Source organism: Sarcophilus harrisii, chromosome 2 (assembly GCF_902635505.1).
Source record: "Sarcophilus harrisii chromosome 2, mSarHar1.11, whole genome shotgun sequence".
Classification (NCBI taxonomy): Eukaryota; Metazoa; Chordata; class Mammalia; order Dasyuromorphia; family Dasyuridae; genus Sarcophilus; species Sarcophilus harrisii.
The window spans coordinates 351,482,233-351,508,055 of NC_045427.1; the positions used below are offsets into that span (position 1 = coordinate 351,482,233).

The 25,823-nt window shown below is 35.0% G+C and overlaps 1 protein-coding gene across 10 annotated transcripts in view; it reads right to left on the minus strand.

Annotated features, from left to right (window-relative positions):
• Window positions 1-12,724: 12,724 nt before the first annotated feature.
• Window positions 12,725-25,823, minus strand: part of SEPTIN8 (septin 8) — a 34,469-nt gene continuing 21,370 nt past the window's right edge. For 7 of the 10 annotated variants that reach the window (XM_031953112.1, XM_031953111.1, XM_031953109.1 and 4 more), the window contains one exon: window positions 12,725-14,057. In XM_031953112.1, coding sequence (XP_031808972.1) covers window positions 13,934-14,057 — 124 coding nt within the window. In that variant the 3' untranslated portion in view covers window positions 12,725-13,933. Of the gene's footprint in view, window positions 14,058-18,568; window positions 21,298-25,823 lie in introns of those variants that run through there. The other 3 variants (XM_031953118.1, XM_031953117.1, XM_031953119.1) reach the window with 2 other exon arrangements.

A 25,823-nucleotide genomic window follows, 5' to 3' on the forward strand; every position in this document is an offset into this window, starting at 1 on the left:
GACAGACTTATCTCTTCTCAGCAATATAATGATTCAAGACAATTCCAAAAAACTCATGATAGAAAATGCTATGTCCAGAAAAAAAAACAAACTATGGAGTTTGAATATAAATCGAAGCATACTATTTTCACTTTTTTGTTGCTTTTTGTTTTTTGTAGCTTTCCTTTTTGTTCTGTTTCTTCTTTCACAGCATAACTAATATACAAATATGTTTAACACAATTGAACATGTATAATGTATATTAGATTGCTTGCCATTTTGGGGAAGGGGGTAGGAAGGAGAAAGAAAAATTTGGAACTTAAAATCATAAAAAATGAATGTCAAAAATTTTACATGTAATTAAAAAAAATAATATTTACTAAAAAAAAATTTTTAAATACTCCAAATGTTCATGTTTTCAGGTGGCATTGTGTTGATTGCATCAAGAACAACCAAATGAGTCTCCTGAAAGTAATCATTGGAAATATTTTGATCCTCCACAATACTAGCCACATTATTTTTTCTACATGTATGTTCCCCATGTGTTTCACTCTTCCCTATTGGTGATATTGTGAAATTGAAAATTGATGCCCCACTTTATTTTGCATTATTAATTGAAAATTGTATATATTACTGAGATCAGTTCTTGTGAAGGTTTTCTGGAGGCAGCCTTAGTTTCAGTTACAATCAATAATTACTCCAAAATGCAGCCAGCTGGTAAAAATGCAAATGTTTATTTCTCCTTCCAAAATAGCCCGGTTAGTTGAGGCCTAACTCTCTGCTTGGTTCCAAGAGATCTTGCAGCTTTGTCTTTGGCTTCTGCCTCTGCTTTCTTCAGCCTCCAGCCAGCACCAAGGTAGAAGATACGATGAATCTCTCTTGCCTCGAAGATAGGGCTTGTAGGCTTTCTTCCAGAGTGCTCTGTCTCCGACCCCAGTTGATGTTCCCCCAAAACTCTCTCGAGTGGCTCATTGGAACTGTATTTATGCTACTTCTCTGAGAGTGGGATTATGGGATATCTCCCAGCATGCTCTCTGAAATCTCCCAAACATGTGAACTCCATTGAGTATTTAGATACTTATGAGCTCTCTAAAGGTGTGAACACAAGCATTGTTTCCATCAGTTGTACTTAGTACCTAGTTTCAAATTCTGGCCCAAAATATCTTCTTCTAAGATCAAATCAACTCCAATGGCTTAACAGTTTGTAACGATTCCAACAAGTTCTTAAAGATTAGAATTAGATTTCATCTTATGGGCCTTAATATTAGTGTATATGAGTTTAACTTCCCCATTTCTCTGGAATACTGCCTGGATTCAACCTATGTAATCCTAGAAGGTAAAAGAGAAGTGATATATCGTGGTTCCAGATCACACCGTTGTGTACATGACTTTTTCGAAAGTGTTGATCAACATTGTGTTTTCCCCACTGCCGTGGTACATGGAGATTCTCTTATGTGAGTCAGGCCAAGTGTCAGCCCATTCTAATCTCTGATATAAACCAATAACTGTCTTAGTTTAGTTTTTAACTACAGAATTATTTTTGGTTCCTCATATAGGTTGTTATTTTTTCAACTGCATAAAAAAGCTGTTCTGACTAAGGGATCTTTGACTAATAATTTGTATAGGTAATTACTAACTTTGCTAATAATTTGATCATGTTTGGTACCTTGTGCCTCAACTTCTTTTTATCACTGATTTTTATCACAACAGTGTATTTTTTCCAGGAAGAGTCATAGTGGAAATGTTTTGTTGCTACTTTTTTTATTCTGCCTTTTCATGAACTGGCTTTGTTTTGAACTGTTAATATCTACCAGCTGACTATTAAAGGTTCTTGGAGCTTTGGATTTAACAAATTCACGTTCACTCTAATTTGAAACTAAAGTAACTGGAAGGGGGAGAGGACCTGTAAGTTGGGGGCTGTCTATGGAATATATGTATAAGAATAGAGAAAAAAAGGAAGAATATGAAGTATGTCCATGCTTACAATAACTATCTGCTGTTGGAAAGCTATTTTTATTGTGTGTAATATCTAAAAATAATGGATAGTTACTGCATTTATAATGTAATATCTGATTATTTTTCTTTATAATATTCTTGGCTGTCTATGTGTGAGATAAATGAAGGGTTTAATGTGTTAGGTAGATAAATTTATATGTAAAAGATTTCTGTCCTCTATGATTGTTAGCCTTGAAATCCATCTGATTACAGACAAACTTGATTTACAGAAACGAGTCCCAGAATGGAAGAGCAAGAAATCCATCTAAAGACAATCTGACATTTCTAATGGAGCAGTAATGAACTGAACTAGCTATACCCAGAAAAAGAACTCTGGGAGATGACTAAAAACCATTACATTGAATTCCCAGTCCCTATATTTATGCACACCTGCATCTTTGATTTCCTTCACAAGCTAATTGTACAATAATTCAGAGTCTGATTCTTTTTGTACAGCAAAATAATGTTTTGGTCATGTATACTTATTGTGTATCTAAGTTATATTTTAATATATTTAACATCTACTGGTCATCCTGCCATTTAGGGGAGGGGGTGGGGGGGGTAAGAGGTGAAAAATTGGAACAAGAGGTTTGGCAATTGTTAATGCTGTAAAGTTACCCATGTATATATCCTGTAAATTAAAGGCTATTAAATAAAAAAAAAAAAAAAAAAAAAAATAAAGACAATCTGAGAGAGAAACTCATTAGTTCAGATGAGAAAAGCCAGCCTGCAATGGCATATAAATGGTATTCTTGTTGAATGTCATGGATTTTCTTTTTTTTCCCCAATAAATATTTGTCAAATTTAATGAAGAATAATTGCAAATGGACAATAAGATAAGTTCTTGATTTAATGGAAGATTTTTTTAAGAATTTATTTTTTTTAAATTTTAAACTTGGCAAACACCAATGAGTATTTCCATATATCTATATCTATATATATATATATATATATATATATATATATATTAGAACAGAGAGGACTATAAATAAAACTGAGAATCTAGTATAACTTGTTTTTCCTTTTAAATACTTCTCATTTCCTTCTGGTCTTCCTCTTGTACTTCCACTGTGTACTTAAAAATGCTTCAATGACCTACTTTTCTTTCTTTTTTTACTTATAACTTTAAATTTAGTCCCTCTCTTTCGCACCTCCCTCAACCCCCCAAAAATGAAGGAAAAAAAACTCCTTTGCAGTTAAGCAAAACAAATTCCTTCATTGGCAGTATTTGAGTGCATTAATTCTGTCAAAAGGTGAGTACCATGATTCCCCATCAATTGTCTGGAATTATGGTTTGTTAAGTGTTCTTCTAGATCTTTCAAAGCTAGTTTGCAATACTATCATTATTGTATAAAGTGTTCTCTGGGTTTTGCTTACTTCACTATGCTACCTGAGAAGACAGCAAAATGATATTCCATTACATTCACATGCCAGAATTTATTCTTTACCTTTTAGAAGTTGTACAATACTTTAATGATTCCAAACAATTCTCTGAATTGGGATGCCAGTTTAAAAAAAAATTTACAACAAATGAAAATCCACTTTTTTCTCTCCCACATGTTCCTCCCCCTCCCTCCCCCCCACTAAAAATAAAGAAAAACAAAACTTCTGTTACAAACATGTGTGGGCAATCAAAAACATTGGCCATGTTCAAAAAAATTATGTCTCAATCTGTACATAGTCAATAATTTCTTTGGAAAGAGATACATGGCATGTTTCATCCTAAGTCTCCTGGAACTGTGATTATTCATTGGGTTGATTAGAATACTTAAGTCTTCCAGTTTTTTGTCTTTATATTATGTTTAATTTCTCTATTGCTGATTGAAAGAAGAGATATCAAATATACAGCCAAGAGGCCACATGTAAAGTCACATCACTCTTGTGTATGAACTCAATCAGATTAAATTGTAACTCCCATCTAATTTTAATGTGTTGATGTATTAATAAATATGTATGTTTTTGATATCTTGGATTTTTTTCCTCTGTAAACTGCTGGTTCAAATCCTTTAACCAATTATCAATTACAGAAGAACTTAATCTTATAAATTTCAGTTTCCCATGTATTTCAGAAACTTTTCTGCAGGGATTTTTCCCCCATTTACCTGCTTCTCCTCAACTTTAGTTACGTGGGTCTTGTTTAAAATTTTATGTTTAAAAAATGGTGTATTTCTACCTCTGTGGTCATCTCTATTCCTTATTTGAATCATGAACTCTTTCCCTCTTCATAGATCTGACAGGCAATTTCTTCCTTGCTTTTCTAATTTGTTTATATCTTTTTTTATATTCTAAGTCATTCCTCATTTATAACTTATCTTGGCATATGGTAGTAGATATTGGTCTAAATTTCATGTCTGTCAGACTACTTTCTAATTTTTCTAGCAGTTTTTATCAAATAATGAGTACTTAGCTCAATAACTGAGATCTTTGGGATTATCAGACATTAGACTTTCATGCTCATTTGCTTCTGCATAACTAACCTGTGTAACTAATCCATTTCATTCATTAGTGTAACCAGTATCAAACTATTTTGATTATTATTGATTTATATTATAGCTTGAGTTCTGCTAAACAAAAGTTTCTCAAATATGAGTCACAACTCACACGAATGTGGGGGTTGCAAAAATTTTTACAACAATAAAAAGTACCAAATATTCCACCAAGATTTAATTCTTTATGTAAAAATTAACAAGTATTATATATCTCATTAATAAGCAAATTTGCTTTTATCTTTAATAAATGATAAAATTATATGTTTACCAAAGAATTGTTTTAGAAAAAAATTTCATTATGACATATAAGTAAATTTTTATTTATATACTTATTTTATATACCTATATACTCAGGGTCACATGAAAATTTGAGCAGAAAGGAGTTGAGTGGAAAAAGTTTAAGAAATACTATGCTGGACAGAATCAGCTACACCCAAAGAAAGAACACTAGGAAATGAATGTAAACTGCTTGCATTTTTGTTCTTCTTCCCAGGTTATTTATACCTTCTAAATCCAATTCTCCCTGAGCAACAAGAAAACTGTTCGGTTCTGCACACATATATTGTATCCAAGATCTACTGTAATCTATTTAACATGTATAGGACTGCTTGCCATCTTGGGGGAGCGGGTGGAGGGAGGGAGGGGAAAAATTGGAACAGAAGTGAGTGCAAGGGATAATGTTGTAAAAAATTACCCTGGCATAGGTTCTGTCAATAAAAAGTTATTTAATTTAAAAAAAATTTTTTTAAATTAAAAAAAAAAGAAAGAAATACTATGCTAAATCACCTTCCTTCCCACTTTTTTTCATTAATCCTCTTGAGATGCTTGACCTTTTGTTCTTCCAGATGAGTTTTATTGTTTTTCTAGCAATGTAATCCTTTGGTAGTTTGATAGGGTATGGCACTGAATAAGTAAATTTATTGAGATGGTATTATTTGTATTTTATTTGCTCAGTTTACCTATGAGCAATTACTATACATCCAGTTATTTAGATCTGTCTTTGTATAATGAATGATTTATTCCTTATATGTTTTTGTAAATAGTTCTTGTAAATGTCCTGGTAGTTAGACTCACAAGTATTTTATATACCTATAGTTATTTAAAATGGATTTTTTCCTTTTGGTTTTCATAAAGACAAAAATGCTGATGAGTTGTTTGGGTTTATTATATATCCTGCAGTATTGTTGACATTATTTTAAATCCACAGATCTTCTATTGTACTATATATATGAAAGCTCTGAGAGCTTTTAGGCAATGTTGCTTAGTAGATAGAGTACCAGATTTGGGATTAAGGAGATTCAAAGCCCACTTAAATTCATTTTGAATTCTACCTCCTCAAACCCACAACCCACAATAAATAGCAGACAAATGCTGTCCAGTCAAATGAAAGAAAGGTTGAAAGAAAGAGATTGGGATGAGGGTTGTGATGTATGGATTTACAAGTAGTTATGGTCTTACATCATTTCCCTCTTAGCTGAACTCTGGACTATATCATGCCCCAGGGACTAGTTCATAACTGCAAAATCACTTCACCTCTGAAACTCAAAGGTGTCATCAATAAGCATGTAATAGTAAGCTCTGCCCCAGGAGCCCCTCTCTCTGACTTGAGGATGAGACCTCATCCCCAAACCACCCTTTAAGGAGGGTTCCCAAGGCAGCCATACCACCAGACTGTAGAGTTCCAACATGCTGCCAGGTACCTCCACATCCCCCCTCCTTTCAGCTTCTTTTTATACATTTGACTTCATTTTTCTTTACAATTAAATTATAAATCCCTTGAGGACAAGGACTTCTTTTTCCAAATCTGTGCTGCCACTATTTAACACTGTTCCTAGCACATAGTTTACTATTAATAAATGTTTATTGACTGAGCGGTATTTTGTTTTGTCATCTTTAATAAAAATTACTGTTTCTATGATTTGTTCCTTTGACTCACCCATACTTTAGGATTGTCACTTAGTCCCCAATTAATTTTAAATAATTTATTTAGTAGCTCTTCAATAAATATTATTTTATTGCATTATAGACCATAAACTATGAAATCATATTATGCTTATTCTGTATTTATCTGTGAAATCATTTTACTGACTACAGTCAGTTTTTGTGAAGTTGGCATCCACAGCTGAGAAGTATGTGAGCTACTTTTTATCAATAATTTCAAGTGATCTATATATTTAACTTTTCTAAAATTCTTTTCAGATCTTTTACTTTACCTTTTGGATTAGCTTTATCTTGGTCTAAGATGACCTCAAAAGGGATACCTGATTTAAACATAAAGGGAAATACCATAAGCAAATTAATGGAGTATCCAAAAAATAACCTGTCAGATCTATGAGTTGAAGAAGAGTTCATGAACAAACATGAGCTAGAGAGGTTCATAGGAGGTAAAAATGGATAGTTTTGTTTATGTAAAATTAATTTTTTTTTCATAAACAAAATCAATGCATCTAAAATTGAGGAAAAAAAAGAAACTGAGGAAAAATCATCACAGAAAATTTCTCCAAGTGTTTTTAAACTTAATTTAATTTTATATTTTATTTTATAAGGAATTAAGTCAAATTTACAAGAAAAAAAGTCATACTCCAATTGATAAATGGCCAAAGGAAAGCCATTTTCAGAGAAAGAAATCCAATCTTACAGCCATATGAAAAAAATGCTCTAAATCACTAATGATGAGAGAAATGCAAATGAAAACAACTCTGATATATCAACTCCCACTAATCAGATTGGCAAAGATGACAGACATGGAAATGCTAGAAGAGTTATGGAAAAACAAGTACACTAATAATAGGGGAATTGTAATGTAGCCCAGTCATTCTGGAAAGCAGTTTAGAACTATGCTTTTAAATTGTCCATATCCTTTAGCCCAGTGATTCCATTCTAAGTCTATACCTCAAAAGAGATCAAAGAATGAGGAAAAGGATCCATATGTACAAAAATATTTATAGATGTTATTTTTGTAGTGGCAAAGAATTGAAAATTAAGGTATTAACGGGATGTCTATCAGTTAGAGAATAACTGTACAAGTTAAAGAAATATGAGCATGCCCTATGCAACAAGAAAACTGTTTGGATCTGCACACATACATTGTATCTAGGATATACTAGGACATATTCAACATATATAGGACTGCTTGCCATCTAGGGGAGGGGATGGAGGGTAGGAGGGAAAAATCGGAGTGCAAGGGATAATGTAAAAAAAAATTACCCTGGCATGGATTCTGTCAATAAAAAGTTACTATAATAAAATATAAATAAATAAATAAAAGAAATATGAGCATGATGGACTATGCTAAGAAATAATGGAGAGGGTTTTAGAAAAATCTAAGAAGACGTATATGAACTAATGCAAAGTAAAATAAGCAGAACCAGGAGAAATTTTTATAAAATAAAGCAATATTGTGAAGATAATCAACTTTAAAAGATTGTATAACTTTCTGATCAACACAATGACCAAGGACTATCAATGAAACATGCCATTCACCTTCAGAACAAATGGCCTCAGAATCCAAATTAAAGCATATTTTCTTTTCTTTCTTTCTTTCTTTCTCCTTTTTAGCTATGGCTAATGAGGAAATTTGTTTTGAATGATTTATACATATTTGTAATGAATTTTGTTTTTCTTGACTTCTCAGAGAAGGAGAAGAAGGGAGTTAAAGAATTTGAAACTAAAAATAAAACTGAACTAAAAACAAATAAATCAGAAGCAAGGACTAGAATTCAGATTTCAAGTAAGTATAATTTCTTTTAAAAAATTATCTTGGGCAATTCCAATAGGCTTGTGAAAGAGCCATTCACATCCAGAGAGGACTCTGGAGACTGAATGCGGATCACGGCATAATATTTTTACTTTTCTGTTGTTGCTGCTATTTGCTTGCTTGTGTTTTTTCTTTTTTCTTTTCCCCCTTTTGATCTGATTTTTCTTGCATAGCATGACAAATGCGGAAATGTGTTTAGAAGAATTGCACATGCTTAACCTATATTGGATTGCTTGCTCTCTAGGTAGGGGAGGTAGAAGGTAGGGAGTAAGTAAAATTTGGATACAAGGTTTTACAAGAGTAAATATTTAAAACTATTTTTGCATGTATTTTGAAAAATAAAAAGCTATTATTTAAAAAAAAAAAAAAGGAAAAAATCTTAGTCTAAGGAGGATAAATTGAGACTTCCACTATTTTAGTTTTACCATTTCTTCTTGTAACTTATTTAGTTTTCCTTTAAGTTTTCAGATGCTATGCCATTTAGTTCATATAAATCTAATATTAATATTCTTTGTCTATGGTAGCTTTAAGCAATTATCTTTTAAGTCTAGTTTTCCTGTTGCTTTGAGATCATGATTGTTACCCTTGTTTTTTTCTTTTTACTTCAGCTGTCACATTTTTCTCTAAGCTCTTTTTTTTAACTGTTCATTTTTCTGTTAAAACATCATTTCTGGTAAACATGTTGGATTTTGCTTTCTAATCCACACTACTATTCTCTTCCATTTTGTGGGTGATTTCATTCCATTCACAATTATGACTGTTAATTGTATGTTGTTTTCAATGCTATTCTTTTTTTTTTTCTTATCCCTACTTTATAAAGAAGAGGGTGAGCTTCTAACCCTCAGTGAAAGGGTGAGAAAGAGCACTAAGGCTCTGAGTTTAAGGCAATTTTCTCATTCCCTGCCTCTCTCTTTCTTGTTCATCTTGAGCCAAATCACACATTCTTTTCCTGTTTTTTTCAACTCCTCTTTGTGACCCATCCTTCTATAATTTGCTTTGCTTAATCCTTAAATTTGCTTAATCTACTTTTCCTTTTATTCCACTCATTCTCTTCCCTCTTTTTCCTTCTATTTTCTTGTTGAGTAAAATCTATTTCTGAACCCAATTATTTGTATATTCTTTCCTCCTTTTGCCAATACAGATGATAGTGAAATTCAAGTGGCTCCACTCTTTCTTCCTTGTTTATATGGTCATCTACCTGCACATCCTGGTTATATGAGATAATTTCCCCTCATCCTTCCTGCTTCTACCCTCCATACCGTGCTTTTCTTCTCCTCCCTTTTTCAAGATCATCCAGACATAATAAAATCATCTCCAGGCTTTACATCTCATTTCCTCTACAATGCCTGATTAAGGCTCTGAAGGAACATGTATCATTTTCCCAATTAGGGATGTAAACAGTTTGTCCTTGTTTAGTTGCTAATGATTGCTTATATTTGTTCACCTTTTTATGTTTCTTTTGACACCTGTGTTTTTATTTCAAAGTTTCTACATAGATCTTATCTTTTAATTAAGAATGCTTGAAAATTCTCTATTTCATCAAAGATACATTTCCCCCATGCATGGCTCTTCTCTCATTTCTTTCTCCCCCTATTTAGAATTATTCTCAGCTTTTCTGGGCACATTATTCCTGGTTGAAATACTATATTTTTTACTTTTTAGAAAGTCATAATCTAAGTTCTTGGCTCTTTTTTAGTAATAGCTGCTAAATATTGTGTGGTCCTTACTGTGATTCCTCAGAATTTGAATTCTTTTTTTTCTGGCTGTTTACAGCCTTTTTCCCCTGCTCTTTGACTTAGAAGCTTTGGATTTTGGTTCTAATATTAATGTGTTTGATTTAAGATTTTCTTTAAGGAAGTGAGTGTTTTCTTTTTATTTTCACTTTGTCCACAGGTTCTAAGAAATCTAGACAGCTTTCTAAGGTTTTTTGTTTGGTTGAAGTTTTTTGGTCATAGCTTTAAGTTATTCCAGGCAGTTCAGTTCTTAAATTCTCTCCCCTCAAGGTTTTCCAAAGCAAATTTTCCTTACTCTACCTTGCATTTTGTTTTATTTCTTTCAGTCCTTCAGCCTTTTGATCTTGTTTTAATATTTTTGCTGTCTTGTGGAGTCACACAATTTTCAGTCTGTTGCTTGAATAAAGTTTTTTCCTTTTTTTTTTTTTTTTTTGCTGAGGCAATTAGGGTTAAGTGATTTGCCCAAGGTCACACAGTTAGGGACTATTAAATTTTTGAGGTTAGATTCGAACTCAGATTCTCCTGACTTCAGAGCCAGTCATAGCCATCTAGCTGCCCCCAGTTTTGTACTTCTTTTGCCAAACTGTTAATTCTCTTAACAATACTTTCTTTCAGAAGGACTCATTTCTTTTCTCCAATTTTTTACTCCAGAGCTATCATTTATAAATCTTTATTTTTGTAATCTTTTGCTTCAACCCCTACAAGAATTTTAATTGAACTAGTGCCAAAACTATGTTTTCCTTTGAGGTTTTTGCTTATATTTTGGACTCATTCTTTTATTTTTGGTTGGGGTAAGGATTGTGGATTGAGTATCAGTGTCATCATAATAAATAGCTTGATGGTATTTTTTTTTTAATTTGCTCATTCTTTTATCCTATTTCTGAACATAGAACTCTTTTGTTAGAGCCAAAATACATTTCTAGAGGCACTGTCTAGGCCATACTTGGGTTCTTGTTGGTCCTGCTGTTGCTTTTTAGAGAAAATGAATGCTATGTTATTCCAGGATCTCAGGCTAGGGACTTGTAACCTTTAAATGCTTTAAAAGTGGTCTGATATGGGGCAAAATCTGAGTGCTGCTTTCCTGGTCTGAGCTCAGCAAATTCTTGCCCTGGGTTTTAGTCTAAGTAACAAAACTATGGGTTTGTGGCTGGTTGAAGTGCCAATAGACTGCTGCTAGTCTCAGCCATTTTCAGGCAACTAGAAAGCTCTGCATGTTCAGAATGATAGAATTTCAGGGTGTTCCTTGTTCTGGGATTCCAGCTCTGGTCTCCTCATATAGTCCAGGACTAGAATTCAGATCGTAGTCTTGATGTTTGAGCCACATAGGTGGTGTTTTCTGTTAGCTCACAGCCTCTGACCAGAGAGCATTCCTTGCCCTCAAACCTTCCACAGGCACAGATCCTCTCCTGAATCCTGCATTGGATCTGTGACCCAGAACAGGGCAGTGAGTAACAGAGCTGCCAATTGTCAATTGTTTCTGTTCCCTAAACAAAGTTACTTCCCTGTGTATGGGTCTAAGACCTTTTCTTGTGAACAAATATAGAAAGTTCCCTCATTCAATCCCTATGCAGAGTTTTGCTCCTAGGGATTGCTCCTGAATACATCAGTATTCTTAGACCTGTGTTTCTGTTTTGAACTGGGCTGGGAAAATAACTCATCTCAATTTTTTCCCCAGTATAATCTCTGTCTAGCATGTTTCTTGTATCTTTATGGAATAACTATATGGGAGAACTCAGCTATATTCCTTTCTGCTACTGTGTTATCTTGGTTGATTCTTTTTGCTCTGAAATTTCAACACAAGATGGTATGTATCATTGAATTACCATAATTTTTTGAGCTCTTAAGAACTGATTTTGGCAATGGAAGGCAGGTATCCTTGGTAGTTTTAATCTTAGACACAAAAATGAATAAAATGAGAAAAAATATGGAGAACCTACTTCCTCTCAGGAACTGGTGCTCTCTTGCCTTCTGTCTCTGCTCTGCTGCACTGCCCACATCTCCACACATGTTCCAGTCCCTCTCCTTTTCCGCCCCTATCCCAACTCTCCCTTCCTTTCATGCATTTGGTAGGATGACTGCTGCTGCTTCTTGTGGGTTATGGGTGTGAGGGGCAGTGTTCAGGTAGAGCTTGACCTCAGGTCTCCCCGACCCCAGGTCTAGCACTCTTATCCACTATGTAACCCTGCCTAAAAACTCTGAGGGAACTTTCAAACCTACAGAGTTGTGGGAGATCACAGGATTTGGAATTAAAGGACCTAGATTTGGATCCTGGCTCTCATACTTACTATTCTCTCGCCTTTGGACATGCCATTTAACGTCTGTATGCCTTGTTTCCTCACCTGTAAAATGAAGGATTGGACTAGATCACCTCTGACCCCCTACAGTCCTAAATCTGCAACCCTACAAAAATTAGGAAGACAATCATGGAAAAGTCAAGATAATTTAACATAGCTGGAGGAATCGGGTTTTTTTTTTTTGAAAACCACTACTTGCCTGAAAGCAAAGGAGGATCTGGTGTCTTGTCATAATGTTATTCAGAACTCTGATATGGCTCAAAGAAATCAGATGCTATATATAGTTGGGAAATTGCACATCTGTTAAATGGCAGACCTACCCATTAACCCAAACCAGTTTTGGTTTTTCTTTTTAGGAAATTTAAGGCAGAGAAAGGGTGAGAAGAGAACAAGTTTAGATATGTTAAGAGAATTGAGTTTCCTTTGCACACGCGTTTAAATGGGGGAGGAAAAAACCAAACTACCACAATCCCTGGTAGGAATTTGTCTTTTTTATTTTCATCTCTTTACAAGTAATATAAATACCACCTGTGATGATATTGCTATGTATCATCACTGTACTCCTATAGAGCTGCTGAGAATGCAGGAGGGTCATCCTAGATAATCTGCCCTAAGATCATTTTTTGTCAACACTGGTGGACTTCTTATTCCCTATAAGCAAGGGAATTTGGGAAATTCTAGAATGATTTGTTTAGGTTTAAGCAGCTATTTACCAAGTAAGACTACAAAGCACAGATGCACACAAAGGATCTGTCTGCACATGAATTAAAACTATCTGCATGTCTTATGAAGAATGCAACAGTGGAAAATAGACCTTAAATATATCAATATTCAAAATATTATTCAACCAGAAACCCACTTTTAAAAGATGATTAAATTAACTTTACAAATATTTTAGACGGCACTATAATGATCAATTTTTCTCTCATTTTTTAAAATACACACTGCAAAAATATTTCTACTTTTCCATCCTAATAATACTGTACATAAAAAGCTATCAGATTGCTATAATTTACGCACACATTCTCTCAGCTGTCTTTTTACTCACTCTATGTTTAACCTTTATTCAGGCTTTAGACCATATTGATCTGGCACTTAAAATAAAAAGGTAGTGTGTGGTTTTTTTTTTTTAAGGGGCATGATAGTCTTCCTTAGGGGAATGATTTGTTAGTAAGGCAAAATTATGCAACATGAAAAGAACAACAACCAAAAAAAAAAAACTCTATGGCATGATGATGAATGATAAGAAGTCACCAGGAGCAATTTCTCTTGGGGATAGAATCACAACCAAGCTAAGAAATTTCTTGCCATGTGAAACTGACATATATAACTTTTCTTTTAGCTTGGAAGCTCCTGTTTGCTCTTTAGCAATTTTGGCATTTCAGGATTGTGAGGTTATAAGCTTGTTAGAAAGCAAAGATTCTTTAACTGTATTCGAATGATTTGTATTCCACATTTGTACATCACGATGTTGTTGCCTTTTGTGATAGGGGTTAGGCAACACCTGAATTTCCCTGACGTGAATCTGAACTAGTTTGTACTTTGGGTTGATGAAAAGTTTAAAGTAAAGAATTTGCTGATGTTCTAATTTTTTTTTCTTTACTTTTTTAGAAAAAAAAAAATCTTTTCACTCCAGTTCCACGTTATGGTGCTATCCAACTGTCCCCGTCTACTAAATGAGCTGCCTCAGAGGAATCGTTCCTGCCCCGTCGGATTCTTGACCAGGCAGTTGCAGCAGCACTGTATGGCTTGCCACCAGCTACTGTACTTTAAGGGCTCCACGTTGGACTTTGTGATCATCCCCTTAGAGCTGGAAAGGTAGAAAGCACAGGTAGGAATCAAAATCACCCCAGACCAGCTTCTCAACAAGTTGCTCTATGGCCCTCACCCCCCCCCCCAGTGGCATGCAAGCTTCCTTTGTGTTCTTCAAAATGCTCATACCACAAAGGTGTTGATGCATTAGGAAATTTAAGTCTAAATTTGTTCTCCTTGAAATAGACTGTTCCTCTTCTAAGGGGCTAGGAGGTCAGACAACAGGACTAAAACAGCTCCTTTGCTATTATAGTATGTGCTTGGGGTCTTTGTTTCTCTCTTGGTCAACAATTCATCCTAGATGAAGGAAAGTTGTGATTGAGATACTTGTCTTGTTCAGAGTAAGGCATTATCTGACACTGGATTAGGACTGGAATGTAATTTCTAGATTCATCTCCCTACCCCCAGGGATGTGACTGTGGGAGCTATAGGACAGGAACGAGGAAGCAAGTCTGACATTTTCAAATTCCCTTATGTAACCACATGTTAAGATGAAATATGCACATTAAGCTGATGGTCATTTTATTGATTTTGAAAATGAATGTACTTAAAATGAAAGATTAATTGCTTTCTTTGGTTAAAGATGAAATGAAACCCCTTAGTGATATGGGTACATGTTTCTTTTCTGAAAGATGGCATAGCTGTAGTTATGGCTGCTCTATTTCTTTGTCAATCGGTAGCTAAAAAAAGCTTTCCACCTAGTAAGTATATCTGACTGCATATTTAACTTTCCAGTTATACTTCTTGCCCCTATTTCACAACTACCTTCTTTTATCATTGCCTTAAAGGGCAGAATTCAGATCCTAGGGTCTAAATCTGTTAACTTCCAGTTTTGATGCAGCTCTGTCTCTTTCCATTTGAGCATTTATGTAATAGAAGCTGGATAAATTTAAGAAAGCTATTTTACTCTAAAACAAACTAGAAAATTACAGGTAGGGAAAAGGCTATTATCAGAATTAGAAATAAGTAGGCCAATAAAGCCACTGAAAATGCCATTTAACTGCCCCCAAGAGACCCTGAGAGGTCTCACTTTCTCTATGCCCTAGATTCTTCATCTATAAAATGAGGAAAATAGTATTACAGGATTATTGGGAAGATCAAATAAAATGTATGTAAAGGAAGAGCTTTGCAAACCTTAAAAGTGTTATATAGGTTACTTGGTATGATTATCATTATTAAATATATTATATACCTTTTGCTTAGTGTTTTCTTTGAGGAAATTTGAACATAAAGCTAGAGTAAACAAAGTCCTATACAGAGTAGAATGACCACAGCCAAATATTCCTAAAGGCAAGCAACAAATGGCCTTCTTAAGTAATTTTATCAGATTTTGAAGGTCTCTTTGGGGTCTCTTGGCCTTTTGAGGCTGCTGCAACACTTTTTATGCTGCCTGTTTTTATAGGCAAACTACATGGTTATAGAAATACTTATAAAAAAAAAAAAGTCCCAATCATTCTAAGAGTGAGATCTAAAAGAGATGTAAAAGATCAAACATTAAATACCTTGGTAAATTTGTTCAAATGGGACCAAATCACAATGGATAGATACAGTATGCCCTACCACTTGTTAAGTAGTGATTTATAACCTCACTTGTCACTAAGGCTGGATTATACATTATGAACAAGGAAATAATGTAATCACTCTTATAAAAACAGAAATGAGATTTTTTTATGAATATTTGCCTTTGTCACTAATTGTGTATCATTCCTTGATTGAGTTCAGATTACTTAGTTTATAACAACTGCTCTAGCTAACACAAAGGGGCATTATTAAAAGATATTAACTATGTGTTGACAGAATTTGAAAAAAAAAAAAGTAGCATATAGCATGCATTTACCCAAAGGAAAAGAATACTATTTCTTTTTTTCTTTTCTCTCCCAAACCCTATTGCCTTTCTAAGTATTTAATGCTGAGGCATCATTATTTACTTGTTCTCTATTAGCCAGTGATGTTTTTGTTTTTGTATAAAAGTAAATGAATTTCAAATATTCAGTGGCTATTAAAATTACTGGCTACAAATTGTCCTTTTGTACATGTAAACTCACAAATATCTGAACCAGGAGTCATTGTAGTACTGAAAAAGGCCATAATTTACCTGTGCTTGAGGAGCTGGCCTATAGAGACTTATCATTCATCATTCACTAGAATATACTCTAGGATTGGCCAATCTTTTCCCCCTCCATTCCTCTCTGGAATTTTATAGTTTTATATGTTCAAATGTAAATATATCATAATTTTTCAAATTGATCTGATTGTAAGGTCTGTATGATGTTTTTCTTTAGTTTTACACCAATGTTTTTAGGAAAACAACTTCTATCTTGATGCATACACTTAATGAATGAGTCCTGGAATATTGGGGCTAGACTGTACCCTGAGAAATTATCTGGTTTAACACTTCTTTATAAATGAGGAAACAAATCTGAAGAGAAGAAGTGACTGATCTCAGTTTAGGGTCAGTTCGTAGCAAGGGTAGAATGAAAACCCACATCTCCTCATGGCATGTCTATATTTAAAGAAAGAACAGTGGTTCTTTCTACTGAATTGTGTATTCCGTTACTGAAATAGCCACTTTGTGTAAACTTTAAATGTAATGAAATGATATCTGAAATGACTCATTATTAAGCAATTCAAGCAATATATATATAAATATGTAAATATACATATAACTGTATATGTTATACAGATATACATATGGCACATATTTATGTAAGTTTATATAAATATATAAAAGTATAAATAAATTTATACTTATTTCTATATTTTTCCTGTCTGGCTGTGAAGTAGATAGATAAACAGGTAACTAGATAGATATCTATCCATCTACATCTCATAGTTTGGCAGAGAAAACTCTTTCATCTCCTCTTTTTTGATTTTTGATTATCTTAAATCATTACTCATCAAACATGCTCTGGTCTCCAGCTATCTCCATTAGAGACTCTATAGAGATAAAAATCATTTGTGACTTCTGTATTACTGTTTGGGATCAGAACCTCCCTCCTTCCCTCCCTTTTTCTCCCTCCTCCCCACCCCCCTGGATCCATTTAAGTCTCACACAGAACATTATTGTGAAGTTGTTGAACAAATCACTCTTCCATAACTATCTAGGCAATGAAAGTGATATTGTAGTCTAGCCTTGTATCTCTGGCTCTCTTGATTTAAGGCTATCCCAATACATCTGCTCAGGAGGGATGAAAAGGTCCAGTCAAAATGTCTTCCTAGTTAAGAAAGCTCCATGGCTTGGTTATATAGCTAAATGATTCTTTGGATAAATTGTCTATATTTAAATACAATGGACTCAAAACTCAGTGCTTTGGGAGTGATTTTTCCTGCCCTTTTGGTGTCTTCAAGCAGTATCCCCATAAAAGGAGGTATTAAAAAGTTTTATCTTTTTCCTGACAATCTGTCTTCCATTCTCTTGAATGGCTTCCTTTTCTGCAACTCCTGATACTCTCCTAGGATTGTTTGACCAGGAAACTACACACTAGGGGGAGTCTCAAGCCATTCATTTATAGCTATACCCTGTTTTTGTTAATTTCTTAGCCGTTTTACTTCTTGCTGAGGCATCTCTCACTCACAGCTAACAGGTCTGATGGCAAAGTGTTCATCATGTAAATAACAATCATACTTGGGAATACCCTCAACTGGTCATGACAAATCATCAGGCAGAAAAGGAGAATCTCTAATAGAGTCTGCATTGTATGGAATTGGTCACTACCATCAAACAGTGTAATCCAGATTGATTTGCCAGCTTCAGAAATTCTCACTGAAACTAAATTAACAGAGGAAACTAAATTATGTAAACAACCTAAAGAAGCTACTGGGCTGCTAAATAAGCTTTAGAATTTATGCTCAGAACCAGATGTACTGAGCCTACAGAGATTAAAAAGTTTAGTGATCATGGAATATCTATAATCCCTCTTCTGTACTCTTTTCTACCATGACATGACAAACATTAATTTTACTGTCCAATCTTTAACAAATCTTGCAATTGACTCTTCCATCTTCCTACTTCCTCTATAAAATCTTCCCTAACTCCATAGAAGAGACTGGTCCCCCTCTTTTGTATGAATCTATTATTTTTAACACTTAATAGTGTTTTACAATATTCTTTACTTAATGTATTTATATATTCTTGGAGAGCAGGATCTGTGTTTTATCCTTTAGTCTGGACCTTAGAGCTTAGTGCAGGTCTAAGGACACAAGAAACAATCAATAAATACTTGGGGATTGGTTGATACATTCAACTATTTCCCATTTCCTTCCTTCAACAATGAGGGAAACAGCTAAGTGACACAAAAGACACATACAGCAGGGATCTCCCACATCCTTTTTTGCCCTTAAGTATCCAACACTTGCAGCTTTTATATGGCTAGGCAAGCACATATTGTCTAACTCAACACAAATGCCACTGCTCTTGGCTTTTATAGTAAATAAGCATTTCTAGTAATGCTGTTAGGTTGGAGAAGGTTATTGCCAAAAAAAAAAAAAAAAAAAGACACCACAAAACTCAAAAAAAAAAGGTTAAATTTAATAAGAAATGAGTACAAGGTAAACAAAAAGGTACAACAACAGTCAAAAAAATGAATGTATGAATGAAGCAGTCTGGAAAAGCATGTTAATGTTAACAATCAGAAAGTCATTCTCCTTACCCAATAACATTCATAACATTAAATGTAGACTGTGTCTCATTCACATTTACACAACACACATGTGTAGAAAGTCTGAAAAATTCAAATCATCCAAAATAATTTTACATGTAAATTTATGTCATAAAAGACATGATAAGAAAAGCTAGGGTGATTCCCCCAAAGTATCCTTATAATGTCAACCAATAGATATATGCAGGGAGAACCCTGGACATTCATTCCCCACAAATGATCCTTTGGAAGGGACAGTCATACTTTTTATGTCAAGAAATAAGAGTCATATGGATAAGTGACATACCATAATGATAGATTGTTAAATAAATCATAAATTTTCAACTCACCTCATGTGCCAAGGGCCACTAACTAGTCTGGTTTCAGTTAACAAACAAACCCAATCAAAAACTCAGCAACAAAAACCCAAACCCAAATAAGCATAAAAAAATTAATACACGTATAAGCTTATGCTGATATGTATGACTTGCTGAGGGATAGGTAATAAGTAAGGCTATTAATAAGACTGAGATTTAACATTTTGTAAAACAAAGACAGCCTAGATGGAACCTCAAAATTCCCTTTTTTTGTATGTCAGAAACATCTGGAATTCATGTGCTTGTGGGCAGCCAATCAGGATACAGTTATTTATATCTCCATTTCCTTGGATATCCACATTCCAGACCTCAGTATTTCTGGCCTCAAGGGCAGTCAGTAGTTGCTGACTGATCTTCTGGCTCTTTTTCAAGTCCCAAGATTCACACCCACTCTCTATCTAGTAATAAACACATTGTTCTATTTTCCTATGAACCTGTGAATGTATTGAATCACTGGGCCTCCTACTTCTCAATAAATTTAGCTGAGAGAGGCAAGCCATACTGGTCTTTTCTCAGCAAACTCTTGAATTGGATCTAATGCATTAAAGGAAAGGCAACAAACCCCAACCTACCATGATTGTCTAATATAAATTTGCCCTAATTTCTCATAAGGTTTCTACTTTCACAACAACGTGAATTTAATAAATTCATAAAAACAGCTAACCTCTCCTCTCAGATAACTTGAGAATTAGAACATCTGTTCTATCCCAGGGTGAGCTTATCTCTCAATACAAAGATGCTACTTCTGAGAACAGATATACCAAAAGCCAGGAACTGTTCATACCACCCCAAAAGTGAAAAACTGTCCTGCCTAGGAGCAAGGGGGAACCCAAGAAAATGTTCTGGAAATTGTTAAAATAGACCAGATGAGTGTATGGAGTTGGGGAAGGGGAGAAGGCAAGGGGAAATAAAAGAGGGAATAATAAAGACTTTATTTTTCTTTAAAGATGATACACTAAAAGTTATGCAATAAACCCACGTCTCTACATTGGCAAAAACAAAACAAAACAAAACCATCATTGCCCAAACAATAAATGAAAGATTCTAAAGGCACCAAGGAGAAAGGACATTTGTTTCCTTTCAGCATAATAACCAAGAGCATGTGTGAGTGCCTTGCTCTTTAGGGTTTTAACCCCAATCTTTCCAATATCTGGCAAACTAAATTGCACTGTCTTCACAGCTAGCTGAGAAAAATAAGTGCTACTAATTATTCCCATACTATTTGTATAAGTCAGACATCTTCATAATTTTTCTTCTTTATTTCAGTCAGGAAAATTAAATTATAACTTTAGAAGGAATGTTACTGAAATACTCTTCTAGCTGACCAGCTTCTTCTCTATAGGTGTATATGGAGAGCAGACTTTGTATTTCAAGTGACAAGAATTTAAAAAGACACAGGAATAATTATTTTTCCATTCGCAGTAAGTACCACTGGTCACATACTATTATTATCTGCCATTCCATTTACACCAACAGTAAAAACTACACTACCCGTAGTAGTATGTATCATTTTTGTCAGTAAAGAAATTCCAAGTACTGTCATAATATAAGTTTATTACCCATCTCTTTGTGTATATTTTAATAATACAAAGGAAAGGTTTAGAGAATTTTAGTGGTGTGTTTTAACGGGAAGTGTATTATTTGTAAGAAGTAATAAGAAATTACTTGGCTTTATTTGCATCAAGATACAAATTTAGTAGTGTTTAAAAAAATTCTTAGGAAAGTTAAACTATGATTAAAAAAATTAAAGCAATTCAAGTGAATCTCACAGCACAGCGCATATACCAATCGTTTGGTTACACCTAAGGCAGGCACCTTGTAAGTAGCCATCTCAACTCTGAACAGTTAAATACAACGTAGCTGGGATCGTGGGGCTTCATAAAATCGGCACAAACTGCTCCATCAAGAGATGGTGACACTATAAATGGAAGACCAACCACTGGTTCTGAAAAAAATAAACCTTGTCAGTTTCAGTTCCAACATTAGATTATTTTTTTTGTCTTTGCATGGGGGTTGGGGAGCAGCCCAGCCTGTGGGGTCTGACAGGCCACAGCCCCCATGAGGAGTATTCAGCCTTTGCTGTAAACACTGGAGTCTGTATTGGCTCTCAGTTTGTCCTCACACCATGTTATGGGAGAAGTATCACAAGGTGGTAGGTAACTCAAGCAACTTAACACATGAAAGTCTAAAGTCCGTTCGACATGTATATCTGTACGTGCTTTAACTGAAAAATAAAAATAAACAAAAAAAACACACACATTAAAAGATATGCACAGACCAAATCAAAAAGAAGCAAAATATGACAAGACAGACAGTGGGAAAGAGCAGTCAGTTTGGCATCTGTGACAACCAAATCAGAGAAATAGCTTTAGTTTTTAATATTCCATGCTGAGAATCATCATCTGGTTGGAAGCGGCTTTGTAAAAACAGATTAATATTTAATAAGCAATTACAACTAAACAAAACCTTTTAATACATTGTCATTAAACAGATAAGCTTGTGTACTGATTGTGGGGCTCCCAGTACTCCCTGTTCCCCATAATGATGAGAAGAATAGCATTTTCCCCAAACCCCTTAGGCATTCCCACATCACTGCTCAGACTGACTGAAGCTTTCTAATTAACAATTAAAAAAAAAAACAAAAATCAACCTGGGCTTCAAAGTTACAACCCAAACGAAAAGGCAAATTAGCTGAGTAAGTTATAAGGTATGAAAAAGCAGGAATCAATACAAGATATTTGTACCTCCTTATAAGAGCGTTTTCTTTTCCCAATGTTTTCAGAAGGGCTCATGGTTTTGTCTAACCAGATGGTCCAAGGAATCCTCATCAGCTATTCCCCTCAGAAAATAGCATCATGCTAGCTAGACCTGACTGCCCAAACTTTTGCCCTAGGTCAACCTTCTTCCCAGCCTGAGTCCAGGGCTTGAATCACTTTCCAAGTTCCCTTAGTTGATAATTTTTTGGATGAGTTTATATGCTTTTTCTTTGCTATGCAGGCATTACCCCAATTTCCTTTTTAGCAAAGTTAATCTAAGAATCTAAACTGATTATCACCCAATAATTCCTCCATTTCCTCTTTCAATAGCAGAAGTAAAATAGCTTCCCTTGATATACCTTCAATATATATGGATTATGGAAGAAATTAGAATTCTGTAAGCATCTGCTAGCTAGACAAACAGAATGCAGACACAAAGACCACAGTGGTAAGCTTCATCCAAATTAAATGTTGAGGGTAAAAGGCTGAAATGAGGTAACTATGAAATCCATATGAGAGAGGAAAAACTGGAAGTTCTCCTTCAGACAGTATGTTTTAAATAAATGCCATCCTGAGCAAAAACAGAATTAATTTGTCCTGTAAGGGAACAGCAAATAGGATAGTCAAACAGGAGAGAGATAGAGAAAGAGACCGAAGCAGAGAGAGAGAGAGAGGGAAAGAGAGAGAGAGAGAAAGAGAGAGAGAGAGAGAGAGAGAGGCGGAGGGGTGGGGGGAAGGGGCACAGCTTATCCTTGAGCAGGGGTATCTTCTCTAAGACAATAGGTGCTATGGTAATGAAATTCTCCCTCTGAAAAATTGGGGTGGGCTTCTCTAAGCTTTCCTGTTTCCCTGTACCTCTCAGGTTCTAGCCCAAAGCTCTTTGATATTTCTTCATACAGTAAAGAAAGTTGGAGAGCAGAAGAGCAATATAAATAAAAATAATGATAGCTGACAGTTTTATAGTATGGTAAAGTTTGCAAAGCATTTGCAAATGTGTGATGGAGGTACTACAGGTATAGCATTATCATCCCTATTTTATAAAAGAGGAAACCAGCTCAGGGAGATAAGTGACCATAAGTTTATGGTCAAACCACTTCTAAGTAGCCAAGGTAGGATTTGAATCCAGGCCTTCCAAAGTCCAAGCCCAGCCACTCTTCACTGCAACATGTGCCTTCCATGAAGAGGTGTTTACCCCAAGACATTTAGCAAGTTTATGATCAATTTGAAATTAAAATTATCACTTCAAGGGCTCAAACCCTAACCAAGGTCAATAAAGAAATGCAGAGACAAATGTTTCCTAAACATATAGGATGAGCAATAATGTTTTGGCATCTGGAGGCAATGGATGGCTCTGGGGATCAAAGGGAGTAGAGAAGCTGGAAAGTGAAAGAGAAGACAAGGAAATGTCTATCCCTCATTACTAAAAATACCTGGAAAATGGATCAACAGGTTCATTTGAGAGGCAGAGGAAAGGGGAAAAAAAAGCACAGAAAAAAAAAATCTACTCTCTATTATATCTTTATTATATTATATTATTATAGAATATCTGTAACAATAAAAGTGAGCCTGAATGATCCCATATATCTTTTTTTGGGGGGGAGACAAATTGCTAATTGTGTCAGAATCCCTGAACTCACACTGACTGGTAGTAACTCTACTCATGGTCCCTTTTCTCTCATTTTTCAAACTCCTCATTTTTCTTCTCCCCTCAAACATGTATATCCCCTCAAGGTTCAGCACTATCTTCAGTGTGTACTCAGTTCTCTCCCTTGAGATCATCTTCCTGATCCATGTCTTCAAGTCTATGCTCTCAAGCTCTTCCAGAATCTGCCTTTGAATTTCCTATTAATGTTCAACATTTCTACCTGGATATTCTAAAAATACCTTAAAATCAAAATATTCTAAACTAAAATCATTATCACCTATCTACAAGCCATCTCTCCCTTCTCCTTACCTTCTCTGTTACTTTTGACGGCATGCCCATCTTTCTGATCTCTTTACCTCAGAGTCATATTTAGCTCCTGTTCCCCTCACTGCACATAACCAATTAGTTGCCAAAATATATTCATTCTACTTCAAAATACTTTTTTTATAGCAAGGCTCTCCTCTAAACTCCTACTACAACCACAGTGGACCTCAACTCTTTTCTCCTACATATTGGAACAGCCTCCTAATTGTTCTTTCTGCATCCTATCCATTCCCCTCTCTGCCACACATCTTTCTCATGGGCTGTTTGAATGTCAATCTTCTATTCAGAAATTTGGGAATGGTTCTCTCATCACCCTATATGAACTCAGTGCTGGAATTCAAGGCTCTATACGCTACCTTTTTCAACCTTATACCATATTACTTCCCCTTCATATACTCTATGTAAACCAGACTATCCTCTATTTCCTTCTTCCTCCGATACTCTCCTATCAAGACTTTTGCTTATATTGTCTCTCCCATCAAACTTAATAAATATTTGTTGTTTAATATATGGAAAAGATTCTCCCTACATCTGGTTATTGAAATAGATCTGACAGGCTCAAGGTCTGAGATATCATGTCTTCCATAGTAACTTCCTTGCCTCCTTGACTCACTTTCCCTCTCTCCTCAGCAGAAAGGGATCTCCCCCTCCTCAAATTTCCCATTGCTCTTTGCCTAAACCGCTCCTTTGCTCCTTTCTTCCCTTGTATCACAGTATTTGGAGACAATTCCCCCCATTCTCTCCATTAGGCCACATGATTCTTGAGATCAGATATCTTTAATATCTTTAATATCACTAGCACAGGTCCTTAAAGATACCAGATCTTCGATGAAAGTTTAAAGTTTTTAAATAAGAGTTGATATTGCCACAATGTGTTTGAAGATGTTGCATTTTATAAATACTGCCTCATTTTATTTTTAACAGAAATTCTTTAAGAAATGTTCTACATCCCTACCAATAGCAGAGGAAATGAAGGTTAAAAGAAAATTAGCTTGCCTGTGTTCACATAACTACCTGTGTCTGGGGCAGGATTCAAATCCAAGTTTTTCCTTGCTAAACTGAAAAGACTACTTAGAAGCTTGGACTGTTACTATAGTCATCACAAATGTCAGCCAAAAAAATGGACAACCCAAATGCAAACAGAAATCTGAGTTAACTAAAAACTTAGTGGGTTAAAGAACACGGAATATTTAAGAGTCAGATCCGATGAATTACAAAATCTCAAAGGAGAAGGAAATACATTAAAGAGAGCAGCGGTAGCTAGTATCCAGCCAATATCCTCTGATACTCTCCTGATCCTTTACAACTCATTTTCTCAGTGCTAACACTGATTTCTGCCAACTCAAGAGTTTCATCTCAGTTCCTTCCCCACACAGCAGCTACCTATAAGTAGACCTATAGGTCATGATACCTGCCTCTGAGGACCTTCACCTCCTGTTTTCAGCTTCTCAGAGGCACAAAAAACCAGAAAAGACAGACATCTGGTTCCTGAGATCAAATCTGACATCCCAGAGGCTGAAATTGTAAAGAAACTTTGTCCATTTCTACCCTCTTTGAAGGATCTTTTATTCCAAATCCTAAGTGGGGGTGGAGGGTAATGTTATGCTGAGACTCCAGATCTGGGTAAGGAAATTTATTACATTTGAAACACTAAGGAAAGTGACTCTAGAGACACTCCTAGCTTTTGGGGGAACAGGAGTCACAGATGATTTTGAGATTCAGTGAATTTGAATATTCTAGAATTGGAATAAATCATTTGGCTGTTCCAAGGGATCTTCTAATTAGGACCCTTCATTGGTCTTTTATCTCCTAAGGAATCCTTGCACATACTCCTCCTTGAGGGGACAACTCTCTGTCTATGAGGCCAAGTTTTCTTGTTACTGATTCTCAAAGACCTAAAGATAGGGTCACCACATCCAGTTCTAGAACCATGACTACCTTTAGAGCAGCTAGGTAATGGCTGGGGTATTTAATAAAGAAAAATCCTGACTAGACACAAATTTGAAATGGTTCCTACTCACACAT